Source organism: Pogoniulus pusillus, chromosome 15 (genome assembly GCF_015220805.1).
Source record: "Pogoniulus pusillus isolate bPogPus1 chromosome 15, bPogPus1.pri, whole genome shotgun sequence".
Taxonomy (NCBI): Eukaryota; Metazoa; Chordata; class Aves; order Piciformes; family Lybiidae; genus Pogoniulus; species Pogoniulus pusillus.
In genome coordinates this window covers 25780724-25796531 of record NC_087278.1, presented here as the reverse complement: position 1 = coordinate 25796531, position 15808 = coordinate 25780724, and the positions used below count along the sequence as shown (strand labels likewise).

General features: G+C 47.9%; 1 protein-coding gene across 1 annotated transcript in view; it reads left to right on the top strand.

Moving 5' to 3' along the window:
- The first annotated feature begins 3028 nt into the window (after nt 1-3028).
- GYS2 (glycogen synthase 2) overlaps nt 3029-15808 on the top strand; it is a 59719-nt gene continuing 46939 nt past the window's right edge. Inside the window, exons 1-2 of the mRNA XM_064155931.1 lie at nt 3029-3195; nt 5464-5616. Of these exons, the coding sequence (XP_064012001.1) occupies nt 5496-5616 (121 nt within the window). The 5' untranslated portion in view covers nt 3029-3195; nt 5464-5495. The remainder of the gene's footprint in view (nt 3196-5463; nt 5617-15808) is intronic.

Here is a 15808-nt window from a genome sequence, read left to right as displayed (position 1 = left end):
CAAGCTCTGCTACATTGCAAGGTAACTGCTACTCTGTCATTTTGTACCGTGTGGTTGGTGAGGCACCATGCGTGGGGTGCTGGTGCAGCATTGTTTACAAGAGGTATCCTAGGGAGGCCTTAGAAGGTGTTTTGTTTTCAGTTGCTGGCTTGATGCCAGACTTCTGGAAGGAGTGGGACTAAGAAGAGTTTCTACTTTCATAATTTGATGTGGAAATCTTCCTGGAAGGCTTTCCACATCTGCCTAGATCCTGCTAAATGAGCTGTCAGAAGGTAAATGGCATAAGCAGCTGCTGCTTTCAGGGCACACCTACTAGCAATTTTCACCTGAGCACACTTAGTTGGCTACCTTGCACAGTTCCTTCCTGACACTGTTTTGTTAATGAAAGCATTCAAAGTTACACTTGTGAGACATTGTAGGGCTTTTGAGAGGGTAATTTTTATTAGAAATCCTACCACCCCATCTTGTATCTTAACTTCATTGCAGTTGCATGGCTGTGTAATGGCTTCTGTATGTGTGCTTAACACCAGCCTACTGCTCTCTGTTGCTTGGAGTCTATCTCAAATAGCCTCTTATCAACCATATCAGTTCCTTAATAACTATATTGCCATTGTGCTTTATCTCTAAAAGATACCTATGTTTTTTTTCTGACCATAATAGACTCGTGTTTATCTTGTGTATGCTTTGTACAGCACACTGATACATGAACTTTGCTCTTGTCATAGCCTGCAGAAGGTAATACGTGTGGTTTTTTAAGCATATTCATTTGTAACAGGAGGTACTTTTGCCACTCCTTGGTCTAATAGAAAACATTGTGATGCTGGGGGACAGAGTAGCACTGCTGGTAAAAAGCAGCAGAGCAGAACACTTCAGAAAGTGCTGAGGACAATTTGCTTGACTCACATGAGGTAAGATCAGCAATGCTATTTTAATTGCTGTGAGGACCTAGACCCCTTAACATTTGCAGGTGTAAATAATTAGAGGCCATGGAAAGAAAGTCAGACTACCCTGCAACTGTTGAGACAGCAGGCTGGTGTGTTGTTCCCATGGAACCTCCTCTGCTCCAGCTTGCACCCATTGCCCTTTGTCCTGTCACTGGACATCACTGAGCAGAGCCTGCCTCTCTCCTGACACTGCCCTGCACATCTTGATAGACATAACTGAGGTCACCCCTCAGGCTGCTCTGCTCCAAGCTGAAGAGCCCCAGCTGCCTCAGCCTGTCCGAAGCAGGGAAACGTTCTACAGCCTTCAGCATCTTAGAATCATAGAATCAGCCAGGTTGGAAGAGACCTCCAAGATCATCCAGTCCAACCTAGCACCCAGCCCTAGCCAGTCAACTAGACCATGGCACCAAGTGCCTCATCCAGTCTCTTTTTGAACACCTCCAGGGACGGTGCCTCTACCACCTCCCTGGGCAGCACATTCCAGTGGGAAATCACTCTCTGGGAAGAACTTCCTCCTAACATCCAGCCTATACTTTCCCTGGCACAACTTGAGACTGTGTCCCCTTGTTCTGTTGCTGGTTGCCTGGGAGAAGAGACCAGCCCCACCTGGCTACAATGTCCCTTCAGGTAGTTGTAGACAGCAGTGAGGTCACCTCTGAGCCTCCTCTTCTCCAGGCTGAACACCCCCAGCTCCCTCAGCCTCTCCTCATAGGGTTTGTGTTCCAGGCCTTTCACCAGCTTTGTTGCCCTTCTCTGGACACCTTCCAGCACCTCAACATCTCTCTTGAATTGAGGAGCCCAGAACTGGACACAGCACTCAGGGTGTGGCCTGACCAGTGCTGAGTACAGGGGAAGAGTAACCTCCCTTGTCCTACTGGCCACACTGTTCTGATGCAGGCCAGGATGGCTACCTGGGCACACTGCTGCCTCATCTTCAGCTACTATCTACCGGTACCCCCAGGTCCCTTTCCTCTTGGCTGCTTTCTTTGTGGCTTTGTGCTAGACTCAGGCAGTTCACTGAGATCCTTCTTGAACTGAGTGGCCCAGTCTGGGCACAGTACTGCAGATGCACAGTAAAGACCTCGGTGAATTCATGCTACTCCCACCAGTGCCACCCACTGCTCTGTGCAGAAGGGTGTGTGTACATCAGTGATAGCTACAAACTGTTGTGGCTTCCTCCTGTAACATTTGACTCAATGTGTAGGAATATTTTTAACATCTCTTCGACTTCTTGTTGGTGTGGGCAAACCTTGAAGGCTCATTTCTATTTAGCACAAGCCACACCTAGACAATTCTTTCATTATTAACTCCCACACTTTGAGGTGTTTCTTCCCCTAACAGTCTTACATGCAGCCAGGGAGGCTGAAGGCGATTTTCCAACTAAAAAGCTAGTCTGAAGTGGTTCTTCACTGTGCTGGGATAACAAACGTCTGGGTGAATTTAATGACTTTGAAAATTCTTTCACTGTGAGGGTGGCAGAGCCCTGGAGCAGGCTGCCCAGAGGCTGTGGAGTCTCCTTCTCTGGAGACATTCCAAACCCACCTGGATGTGTTCCTGTGTGACCTGCTCTGGGTGGTGCTGCTCTGGCAGAGGGGTTGGACTGAATGATCTCTGCAGGTCCTTTGCAGCACCTAGCATCCTGTGATTACGTGGCATGGCTCCTAAAGGTTTAACTGCCATCTGGAGAGGTGGCTGTTGCGGGCAGTTTGACTTCGGTGTCCTGAATGAGGTTCAGTGCTTGTCCAGCCAGCGGTGCCCGAGGGGCCCATGCACCAGCAGACCCCGGTGGCTCCCCTCTGGGCAGGTGCAGCTCTCAGCAGTGAGTGCCCCTGGGAGGAGCGGCTGTTCGTTCCTCCGCTAGGGGGCGCATTCTTGCTACACAAGAGCTCGAGCGTGCCGCCTGGCTGACGCAGCGCCGCTGGGACATCCCCGCCGCTGCCACACGGCGGCGCCCTGCCAGCCGTGCTGCGAGCCGGGGCAGCGGCCCGGGGGGCGCTTGCGAGGCGCCGTCTGGCGCCGCAGGGGGGCAGCAGAGGGCCGGGTGTGCCCCCGCGGCTGCGCTCTGCGGCCTGGGCCAGCGGCCCTGCTAGCGAGGCGGGCGAGGGCCATGCGCCCCTTTTGGGCCGCCTGCAGCGGCTCCTTCTGCAGGGAGCGCCTGGGGCTGGCGGGGGTCTGCTGTTCGGCTTGGAGAGAAGGAGCCTGAGCGGAGACCTCATCGCCCTACCACTGCATGAGAGAAGGTTGCAGCAAGGTGGGGATCAGTCTTTTCTCCCAAGCGGCAATAGGACGTGAGGAAATGGCTTCAAGTCGTGCCAGGGGAGGTTTGGATTATTAAGATAGTAGGGGGAATTTCTTCACTGAAAGGGTTGTGCGGCACTGGAACAGGCTGCCCGGGGAGATGGTGGAGTTACCATCCCTGGAGATGCTCCCGAGACAGATGTGGTGGTGAGAGGTGTTGTAGTGGTGACTTGCCAGGGGTAGGTTAATGGTTTGACCTGATGATCTTAAAGGTCTCTTCCAACCAGAACGGCTCTGTGGTTCCATGCTTCCAGCAGGCTCTTGGGCTCCTTTGCTCATACCTCCTCCACTTGCCGCCTTGAGGCTCGCCTGGGACTGGCAGCTGTCAGCCTCAGGGCTTCCAGGCAAACCTGAAAGCGTGACTTGGGCAGATGTCCTGTTTCAGAAACGAAGTCACCCTCAGAGGGCTGCTGGGTTTAATTTTAAGTAGCATGATTTTTAACCTGTAGGATGATCTTGGTTTCTACCCACTCCACAGTTGCTCCAAAGATACTCATTCTTGGCCAGGCTTGTTTTCACAGATCAGTAAGCAGGGCAGCTCGGATCACGGAGACAGAAAGATGGGCAGGCAGGAAACCCCATCAGCCTTCCCTGGGCAGGTCTGCCAGCTAGCCGAGAAGGGAAACCTTCCTGCAGCCCAGTCTGTGGCCAGAGTGTCACAGGGCAGCCGAGCCAGCTGCAAAAGCAAAGCAGCAGTACCTCGCACCTCGCCCTGTGCCCAGCTGTGCTGCTCCTTCCCCTCTTGCAAGGCTCTCTCCTGACAGAGCTCCCATTCCTGACTTGGGAAAAAAGGTTTCCTTAGGTGAGTCCAGTGAGCTCGGTGATGGCTCTGACTGCCGTAAGAGCAAAGAGGGCATGAGAGGAGCGTTACGAGTCAGTCTTTTGGGAGATAGTTAGCCCTTGAGGTCGGCTCAGCTATATTACATTGTGTCAACGCCATTTTTATGCAGACGGGCTGCCTGTCTTGTAGACCAGCTACTTGGAACTGCTTTTGTCTTAAAAGGAGGCCAAAAACTTCCCCTCTCTGCTACTATAGAGCCCCTACCTGCTGGTGCAGTGTTATTCTCCATAGTGCCAGAGATGCCCTGGATCTCACCTGGAGATTTGCTCACTGCTGAACTGCAGATTTTGGGCAGGTTGTGCTCTAAGCTCAGAATCGGATTGAACTTGCACAGCTGTCCCAGACGCACTGGCTTCTCAACCAGACGTGTAAGCACATAAGCATCTTCCAAACAGGTGACAGCCTATGAAGCTTTGAGGATCTCAGGTTAGGGACTGACATCTCTGCAGATGCACCTGCAACACTTAGAGCATGCCATGTCTGTGCCCGAGCGAGACAGAGGCATACTGTTCTCAGACCTGTTAGTCACAAGTTTCTTTCAGCAGAGGACATGGATCCAGGGACCAGCGGCATAGAAAAATTAAAACCAGGTAGAAAGTCAGGCACCAGGACTACAAGTAGGGCCAGAATGTGTCAAAGTCAAGATAGAACCTTTGTAGCTCTGTCTGTGAAAGCTGTCAGGGCTGGAGGGCTGCTCGAGAGCAGAGTGAAGCCAACAGCTTGTGCAGAGCCCTAGAAACACAGCTGAAGTCAATTGCAGAAGAAGGGTGTGAGATAAAGTAGTGCTTACAGACTGGGGAACTGAACAAGAACAGCTGACAGCTTTTAGCCCAACAAGTAATCTAAAAGACATCGTGAGTCTGCTAACCCAGTCAGCAGGTGGCCAGCAGATAGAGAAGGTCCGTGGGTGTTAATGGGAGGGTATATCTCGGTGGGAGGACTCAGGGGCAGAACTCACATCAGGTGATGAACTCAGTGTCCTCCCTGCTGGAATTTGCTCAGGGAAGTGCTGGATTTACAGTCGTCAAGTTTCAGTTATCCCTGAGGTGGTAGATACTGAATGCTGTGGCTGAAGACCTGAAACCCATTTTTTGCCTCCCTCTAAGAGAAAAGGAGCAAAAAAAAAGGAGCAAGCCTTGGCCCCAAAAGAGTCAAGACCTTTCTTAGGTCAGCCTTAAATTCTTACCCCTACCAGCAGCTGTTTCTCAAGCCCTGAGGATTTTGCTGAGCCAATTTAATGCTGGTGGTCAGACAGTTTAAACCCATTAGCTCCCAGCTATCTGAATAATTTTCTCCTTGGAGCCCAGCACAGCAGCAGATTGCTCAAACCAGAACGGCAGAGAACTGCTACGTTAACTGGACGCTCGCTAACCCTTGTAGCCTGCGTGGTGAGCATCCAAGGGCTGAAGAAGATGCCGCTGGCTAGATCCATGTCCATAACTTCTCTTAATGGGCTTCCTCAGTGGGAGGATGAAGACCTACCAGTGGAGGATCTGCTGCTCTTTGAAGTTTCTTGGGAAGTTACCAACAAAGGTTTGTGCAATGCTTTTAAGAATTAGTATCGCTGTTTTCATAGGAGGCATGAAGGGCTTGGACAGGAAAGGGAGAGCAGGCTGCAGAGCTGCTGTGCTGGAAGGAGTGCCTGTGTTATCCGTGTGTAATCCTGCATCTGCCTGTGCTTGTGTGGGGCGAGCATGTCAGGATGGCCGTGTGTCTTTGCATGGTGCACCACCAGGGTAGGCTGTTTAAACGTCTGAGTGTAATGCCTGGGTGTGCAGTTGTCTGAATACAGAAAATGTTGCTTTAGACATGTTTATATTTTGCCTTCTGTGTGAATTCACTTGGGAATACCATGTACAAAAATGAGCTGTAAAATAGACAGGGGATTCAGAGCAATTTAGCAGCCTCTATCAGTCTTCTAGAGCAGTGTGGAGGAGAGGCCAGATTTGAAACGGGTATAAATAAACATAGCTGCGTTGAAACAGCTGAGCAAAAACCAGATGTCAATGACCAGCAGTCTTTATACCAGCTGAAAGCCTTTTGGACTGGTCTTTGCAAACAGGAGTGGTGCCAGACAGCAACTTCATCCATTGTGCATGCGTCCAGCGCATGCAGCTTGGCAGGCAGAGTGCATGCCGCTCATTGTGCAAGCATCCTCTGCCTCCATTTCTCATTCCATCATCAGATCACCCCCTTTCAGCTAGCTCTTGTGCAAGGGAAAACAAGCCTTATTTTCACCAGAAATGTAAGTAAATGATTGACATCATGTGTCCTCCCACATTTAGGAGAAGGGGATGTAGAATCTATAAGATCTGAAGTCTAGAGGGCAAATGTGTGTGAGAGAAACAGTGCAAGGGTTTGTCCCCATGGTGAAACTGGAATTACTGTTCTGTGGCAACTGTTGATATTTAATCTTCACTGCAGTGCAGTTTTTCATTGGTCATTTAAAGTTGGTGAGGACTATGAATACCTTTCAGTAGTACAAAGTAGCTTTTTCACCTCAAATCCTTATGGGTTTCAGTACCTTCAGTCAAGCTTTTTGAGTTAATTCCCTATACTCTGAATTTGGAGCACAAAGCATTTACTTCTGCAGCATCCATGCTAAATAAGGTGCTAGCAAGCAGATAGCAGCAGAGATATAGGAAATTTGGGCGTCCTCATAGAATCAATGAATGTTAGGGATTGGGAGAGACCTCCAGAGAGCATCCAGTCCAACATGCTGCCAGAGCAGCATTACCTAGAGTAGGTCATACAGGGATGCATGCAGGTGGGTTTGGAATGTCTCCAGAGGAGACTCATCCACAACCTCTCTGGGCAGCCTTCTCCAGGGCTCTGCCACCCTCACAGTGAAAAAAGTTTCTCTTTCTTTTCCAGTGGAACATCTTCTGCTCCAGCTTGCACCCATTGCCCCTTGTCCTGTCATTGGACATCCCTGAGCAGAGCCTGGCTCTGTCCCCCCAGTACTGCTTTTCACATCTTGATAACCGTGAATGAGGTCACCCCTTAGGCTCCTCTTCTCTGAGCTAAAAAGTCCCAGCTCCCTTAGCCTGTTCTCAGCAGGGAAATGTTCCACTGCCTTCAGCATCTTTGTGCTTCTGTGCTAGACTCTCACAAGCAGTTCCCTGAGGTACTTGAACTGAGGGGCCCAGATCTGGACACAGTATTCCAGTTGTGGCCTCACCAGGGAAGACTAGAGGCAGTAGGAGAACCTCTCTCAACCTACTTACCACATCCTTTCTTATCCACCCGAGGATGCCCTTGACCTTCTTGGCCACCAGGGCACATTGCTGGCTCATGGGCAGAATCCCAAGGTCCCTTTCCCCAATAGATCAGTCCCTGGCCTGTACTGGTACATGCAGCACTGAAGCAAAATCTACTGACACAGCTAAAATGTATTAATCTCACATTTTGGAGAGAATTACTGGTGTTTATTTAGTTAATTCTAAAATAAGATACTGTTAGTTGCACCACTTCCCAAACCTATAATATGCAAGCAAGGCTGACTGAGTTACTGATGGCAAACAATTTCTTCAGCAGAACGAGACCTCTCTGCAAAGTTTCCATTAGCCAACCTTGACTGAAAACATTCTGCTTTATGTTTTTCATGGTAAATTCTTGATACTGAAGTTTGGGGCTTGGGGATTGAAAAATATTTTCTGGGCAAGTGAATGTGCAAGTCACATGGTGAGAGTCTGTACCCTGGTGACCTAACTTCTATGAACAGTTTCTGGAGAACATTAGGGCACTGTATTTCTTGGGAGAGAGGAGCCAACAAAATAAAGGGGGGGGAGGATGTCATCACAGATGCTACCTCTGCTTAGGAAATCATAATCATAGAATCAGCCAGGGTGGAAGAGACCTCCAAGATCATCCACTCCAACCTAGCACCCAGCCCTAGCCAGTCAACCAGACCATGGCACCAAGTGCCTCATCCAGGCTTTTCTTCAACACCTCCAGGGACGGTGCCTCCACCACCTCCCTGGGCAGCCCATTCCAGTGCCAATCACTCTCTCTGCCAACAACTTCCTCCTAACATCCAGCCTAGACCTCCCCTGGCACAACTTGAGACTGTGTCCCCTTGTTCTGTTGCTGGTTGCCTGGGAGAAGAGACCAACCCCACCTGGCTACAACCTCCCTTCCCGAGGTCACCCCTGAGCCTTAACTTACACTGCATGTATCCCACCTCCTTCAGCAGAAGGAAGAACTATTTAAGGAGGCTGACCCCACATAGATTTAGTATTGCTACACCATTGAATGTTTTTGTTTTAAACACGTTGGAAGGGACCTCCAAAGATCATCCAGTCCACCTCCCCTGCCAGAGCAGGATCACCTAGAGCAGGTCACACTGGACTGCTGCTGTGTACATTCCTGTGATAGAGCAGAAGACAAGCATTAGCTGTGTTTGTTGCCTGAAAAGCAAATCTTGAGTATTTAATGTGAAGACTTTTCTTTCTTCCTTTCTGACAGTCCAAAGGGGTGTCAGAGTAGTTCAGCATATAGTTGCTTTGCACTGCTAAAGTGGTGTAAAGCTGCTGCTGTCTGCAGGAGAGAGTTAAGTCATTACATTAACTCCATGCATGTCACTAGGTGCTTGGCTATGAGTACATTTCCTCCTTCCATCTTCTTAGTAGTTCTTCCATTTCTCTGTGGCAGTGACAGTAAGGCTGAATGTGTTCTGCACAGTGAGAATGAGCTACCAGAGCTATCCCCACACCTGTAAACAGTCTTGTTCATAAGTCCTGATCGGTTTTCTGAACTCTTAACTTTATTCTCCTTCAGAGCTTGGGTCCTACAAATCAGAGCATGTTTGATCACATCTAGTGTGAGAGGATCTTCATGTGCTGGGCTGCATATGGAGAGCAGGTGTTCTCTAGAATTTCCCTGGTGGTGCTGCTTGGTACTGAGGCATGAGGTGCAGCTGTAGAGGACAAGTCAGTTGCCTGCATTCAGTGCTCAGAGATCTACAAATACCCATTATTTCCAGAGTCTCATCACTCAGTTTCTCAGCAGCTGTCACAGTGAAGGTGTCTCTTTTTTTCAAGTCTAGGTCATTTAGTAAATGCTCTGAAAAGGCAGAGCTTTCAACTTCTGCATGCTTCCTTTTTATATTCTCTGTCCTGGCTACTGCCTGTGCTAATAGCAACCTCTGACACGTGTTGGAAAGCACCAGCATCTCAGTTACTCTTTCTCCTCTTCTTTTGTCTGGAGCAAGCTAAGATAAAGTAGCCAAGGGGGAGAATGAGAGATGAAAAAGGCTCCTTTGCCAGTGTGGTTCCCCCTCCCTCCCACTCAGTAGGAAGGAACTTGCCACCTAACCCAAGCACAACAATGAAACCATCTTGCATTGAAAGACTTCTGCCGAAGACTTAGAAAGGCCTAATTTGTTTTGTGTGGTTTCCCTCACTTTGACTGCTCACTAATGGACAAGACTCATGCTGTGAAACTGATCCACCTGTGTTTCTGTGGCAGAAGGAGAAAAGAGCAGGCAGGGAAGGGCCCCAGTGCACTGCAGTGCCACACAATCTTGTGATAATCATGGGGAAGCTCAGTGTTTTTCATGCTTCCCCTCCTCTCCTGGCCACAGTGATGTGCTAAAGTCAGGTCTGGTCATATCTCTGTGCAGAAGATTGGTTTTCTTTCCTTCATAACATGGAGACCAATAAAAACTTAACGTACAGGAGTACAAACCATGTTTCTGCAAGCTATGTAGAAGCTGTGTCTGAAGCCCCACAGATGGAAAATATGAAAAGTGATCAGCCATGGACGTGACAGCAGCTCTGCACATTTCCCACAATGAAAATGGCTCCATCCTCTTCAACCTCATCTAAATGTTTGCCCAGGGAAAACTGAAGTGCTTCACCTGTGTGGAGGGTGCATGTCCAATTCTCTAAGTTAGAATAGCATTTAGCTGTAACTTAGGGTTTTTTCTGATGCACTGAGAAGAGCTGAGAATGTTCTAGTTCTGATGTGTGCTCCATAAAAATGCCTTTAAAATCATTCCAGTAATATTTAGTATTTTCTGCTGTACAACTAACAGCTTTTAGAGAGAAAATAGAAGAATGCTTAAAAATGCTGGGCAGGCAGCCAGTTTGGATCATTATTCAGCCAGGAACAGATTAGCTCAATAACCATTGGTAGATGAATCCTAAATTCATCCCTATTGGCATGAAGACTCTGCTGAAAACCAAACCTTAGTTCAGCTCACCCTGACGCAGCAGAGTTGTGTATGCAGTTTCTCTGGTGAAAATGCAGGCTCTTGGAAACTCAATGCTGAATCCAATGGAGACAGTAGGGCCAGCATTTTACCTCCCCTGTGTTGAACCAGAGAAGGGCAACAAAGCTGGTGAAGGGCCTGGAACACAAACCCTATGAGGAGAGGCTGAGGGAGCTGGGGTTGTTTAGCCTGGAGAAGAGGAGGCTCAGGGGTGACCTCATTGCTGTCTACAACTACCTGAAGGGACATTGTAGCCAGGTGGGGTTGGCCTCTTCTCCCAGACAACCAGCAACAGAACAAGGGACACAGTCTCAAGTTGTAGGTCTAGGCTGGATGTTAGGAGGAAGTTGTTGGCAGAGAGAGTGATTGGCATTGGAATGGGCTGCCCAGGGAGGTGGTGGAGGCACTGTCCCTGGAGGTAGAATCATAGAATCAACCAGGTTGGAAGAGACCTCCAAGATCATCTAGTCCAACCTATCACCCAGCCCTAACTGGCTGGGGCACTTAGTGCCATGGTCTGGTTGACTGGCTAGGGCTGGGTGCTAGGTTGGACTGGATGATCTTGGAGGTCTCTTCCAGCCTGGTTGTTTCTATGATTCTATTGAAGTTCCTTGACAGAAAGCGAATGCTGTCATCTGTGACACACCTGAGCTAAGGCACTCTGGGGAGCAGGGATGAGCTGGCATCAGCTTGGCATAAGCACAGCATCTTGAGCTGTGTGCATTCGAGTGTGGGGTGGTAGAACAACGTCAAATCGGTCTCGGATGAAATCTTGTGCATTGGTGATGATGTACACAGAAATAGCTTCTGTATTGTGGACATCTGTCAGAAATTTCAGTGTTTAGTATTATCTCAGAAAATCTTTGGGATGCCAACATTTCATAGAATGTAGAGACCTTCTGATGAGTCTTGGCCACAAACACAGGCAAAAATGACATGCAAATCCTGTGCTGTCTGAAGATGCTGGGGGGGGAGGGGTTTCACCTGACATATTTTGCAATGTTAGTCTAGAAATTGCTCCCAGATACCTCAAAAGGCAATCAATCAATAGAATTCTAGTCAAACATTAAAGAAAAGTTGAAAATGCAAGTGCAATTTTACCACAATGAATCAGAGTCATATTGTGAGGTGAAAAGGCAGTCAAATGTAACTAGTAACGTGGGAGTGAAGTCGATTTGAATCCCAAACCCGGGGTTCCATTGCTCTCTTGGGTTCCATGGCAGCCATTGATTCACAGAATGGTATAGGCTGGAAGGGACCTTGAAGATCACTCAGTTTCAACCACCCCTGTCATGAACAGGGACACCTTCCACTAGACCAGGCTGCTCAAGACCTCATCCAGCCTGGCCTTGAACAGCTCCAGGGAGAGGACATTTATAACCTCCTTGAGCAACCTACTCCAGAGTCTCACCAACCTCACTGGAAAGAATTTCTTCCTAATCTCCAGTCTCAATCTGCCCTGTTCCAGCTCAAAGCAATTGCCTCTCATCACTACAAGCCCTTGTTAAAAGTCCCTCTTCAGCTTTCTTGTAGGTCCCATTCAGGTATTGGTTGCTCTGAGGTCTCCTTGGAGCCTTCCCTTCTCCAGGCCAAACAGCTCCAAAGCTTTATCATCTTCAGTGATGGTACAATATCAAGAGACTGTTCTTGACTTTCAGAGTATTGATTTAGATAGTTCTGATATCTACCTTGGAAGGCTCTGATTTCTGTTGTATCTATAAAATCCAAGCAGCAATAATGCACCAGAACTTGAACCGAGGAAAGAAGAAAGTGGCTTGAGTGTTGGAGATAACTCCCTTAGACAAATTTGTAGTGATAATAATGTATTTGAAAACATTCAAAACCTTAAAAATAATTCAGTGGACTATTCTCTGAGAAAATACTTTATTTTCATCTTCCTTTTTGTAAAGAGATCACTAAAAAAAATCAAACTTCTCTTAAATGAACACATTACTTCATTACTAAGCATTTTATTTTCCCCTTTCCATGCCAGGTAGTTGTTGTTTTTTTTACCCAGAGCAAAAAGGAAGAAAATAAATGGGGGAAATGATTTGTTGTTGATTTCCTTCAGTCTGCTGGAAAAGTTAAAAAGGCATTTAAAAAAGAAATAATAGAAATGCTTTTTTTTCTCTAAAGGGCTTTTTGCAATGATTACACCTTCAGATTTAATAGAAGTATTTTTGTGGGGAGAAGAGCTTGATCCTGTCCCTGCATTTTACTGCTAATTCCCCGTGTTTGTGACAATCTGAACCAATTCTCTGGCTCCAGTCTCTCCTCTTTCTACATCTATTTCTCATTGTGTCTTTTCTTGTTTGTTTTAAAACCTGTTTCAAAGTACAAAACTTCAGAGGCTGCGTACAGAAGCTTGCAACATCATGGGATGTTGGTATGGCCTTGTTTGCAAAGGTTTTCTGTTTATGACATTGCAACATCATACTAATAAACAACAACCTGTTCACCAAGTTGTTGTAATTCTGTTAGGCTCCAATCTGTGATCTAGAATAGAATAGAATCAACCAGGTTGGAAGAGACCTTCAAGATCATCCAGTCCAACCTATCCCCCAGCCCTATCCAGTCAACTAGACCATGGCACTAAGTGCCTCAGCCAGGCTTTTCTTGAACACCTCCACTGATGGTGCCTCCACCACCTCCCTGGGCAGCCCATTCCAATGCCAATCACTCTCTCTGTGAAGAACTTCCTCCTAACATCCAGCCTATACTTCCCCCAGCACAACTCTTTTTCTTTTAGTAGGGGATGTAGTGCATTGGCTACTGGCACAGGTGTTTCCATGGAATTCCAAGTAACTGAGCTGATATAAGCGATCTCTTCACAGAGTCACAGAATGTGAGGAGTTAGAAGGGACTTCCAAAGAGCACCAGGTCCAACTCCCCTGTCAGAGTGGCATCACCTAGAGTAGGTCACACAGGAATGCATCCAGGTGGGTTTGGAATGTTTCCTGAGATCTTCACAACCTTTCTGGGCAGCCTGCACCAGGGTTCTCACACCCTCACAGTGAATAAGTTTCTTACTATGTTCCTCTGCTCTAGCTTGCACCCACTGCCACTTGTCCTATCACTGGGCATCACTGAGCAGAGCCTGGCTCTGTTTTCCCAACACTGCCCTTTATATCTTAATAAACATGACTGAGGTCACCGGTCAGGCTGCTCTGCTCCCAGCTAAAGAGCCCCAGCTCCTTCTGCCTGTCCTAAGCAGGGAGATGTTCCACTGCCTTCAGCATCTTTGTGGCTTTGTGCTGGACTCTCACAAGCAGTTTCCTAAGGTCTTCTAGACATTCCTCTGCTCTTCTCAAGATGTCTTTTAAGTTATGCCCAACACTTTCCACATAAATAGTTTCACTTGCAACTTCTCTTCCCTGTCAAATAAAGCACAGAGATGCTTTGTGACTCATATTTCCACAGTAAAAGAGAAGACAAAAGCAAGCTTTCAACCAGATAACCCAGAGCTTTTATGACATCTACAGAATCATAGAATTGGTTTGGTTGGAGAAGACCTCCAGGATCATTGAGCCATCTTCAGAAGAATTTTCAGTCTGCAAAATGTACTCCTTTGTTTTCATCCTAAGTACTTTTCATTGCACTTCAGGCAAGTCAGTGGTCTGAAATGTTCTTTGCTTGCTGTGCATCAAATTATGATGGCAGAGCACAGCATACTGCATACCCCCTGCTCTTTCCCTTGGAACAGGCCTTCTGTACATCTTTGTCAGGGCATGCTTCAGGACACAGTGATCCTAAGCAAAGCCTTGTGCAAGGAAATACTCAGCTGCTGGCTATGCAAAACAAACACCCAGGCTCTTCGCAGCTGCTGAGCTGCAGCTTTCTTATTACTCTTTGCTCTGGTGATACTTTACCTCGAGTACAATTTCCAGCTCTGGAGCCCTCAACACAGGAAGGACATGGACCTGATGGAGGAGGCCATCAAGATCATAGAATCAACCAAGTTGGAAGAGACCTCCAAGATCATCCAGTCCAACCTATCACCCAGCCCTATCCAATCAACTAGACCATGGCACTAAGTGCCTCAGCCAGTCTTTTCTTGAAGACCCCCAGGGACGGTGCCTCCACCACCTCCCTGGGCAGCCCATTCCAATGCCAATTACTCTCTGTGAAGAACTTCTTCCTAACATCCAGCCTATACCTACCCTGGCACAACTTGAGACTGTGTCCCCTTGTTCTATTGCTGGTTGCCTGGGAGAAGAGGCCACCCCCCACTTGGCTACAATGTCCCTTCAGGTAGTTGTAGACAGTAATAAGATCACCCCTGAGCCTCCTCTTCTCCAGGCTAAACAGGCCCAGCTCCCTCAACCTCTCCTCATAGGATTTGTGCTCCAGGCCCCTCACCAGCTTTGTTGCCCTTCTCTGGACATGTTCCAGCACCTCAACAACTTTCTTGAATTGAGGGGCCCAGAACTGGACACAGCACTCAAGGTGTGGCCTGACCAGTGCTGAGCACAGGGGAAGAATAACCTCCCTTGTCCTACTGGCCACACTGCTCCTGATACAGGCCAGGATGCCACTGGCTCTCTTGGCCACCTGGGCACACTGCTGGCTCATCTTCAGCTTACTATCTATCAGTACCCTCAGGTCCCTTTCTTCCTGGCTGCTCTCCAGCCACTCAGTCCCCAGCCTATAGCACTGCTTGGGGTTGTTGTGACTAGGGGGATGGCATCCAACCCCTCTGCAGTCAGCAGGGCCATCCTCCACTAGATCAGTTTGCTCACAACCTTCTTCAGTCTGACCTTGAATAGTTTCAGGGATGGGGCCTCAACCACCTGCTTCATCAGCTCCATGTCCTTCATGCAGTGAGAGCTCCAGAGTTGGATGCAGTACTGCAGGTGAGCTCTCACCAGAGCAGAATGAAGTGGCAGAGTCACACTGCTTTTCATGCAGACCAGGATGCCACTGGCATTATACATTGTGAGTGCACCTTGCAGTGTTCAGTTTTAAAACACACCGGATTTTGGTGGAAGGTGCTGTAGGCATTTATCTGGGCAATGTAAGCTACATTCAGTGCAACTTTAGAATGGTAAAGGAACAGACACCCTTTGCCTTGAGGATATTGGTCCAAATCCATTTTTATAGTCAGTAGTCAATGAAAGCCATCAGTGCCTCACCTTCTCTGTGATTTCTGTAAAACAAGTTGGAAGTGCCAGCTTAGTTCTCACCACATGTGTTTCCACATCATCAGGTGTATGTTTCAAAAATGGTAGCTGCTGCAATAAAATAGTAGAAGGCTCTGCTTGGGATGCAGGAGAATCCAGATGAGGCATGGGAGAGTGAACACATGAGCCCCAGGATCTGAATCTCACAATCTTCGTGTAAAGGTTTCACAATCCAGTGAGGGGGAAACAACATAGAAATAAAACAAGATGTTGGTTAAATATTTGTGGTGGGACACAGAACACCTGAAAGACATTCTTTAAAGATGACTGACTAGATAAGAGTAACAGTTTGAGATCTGCATTTGAGATTGGAGGAGAAATTCAGGGAAGG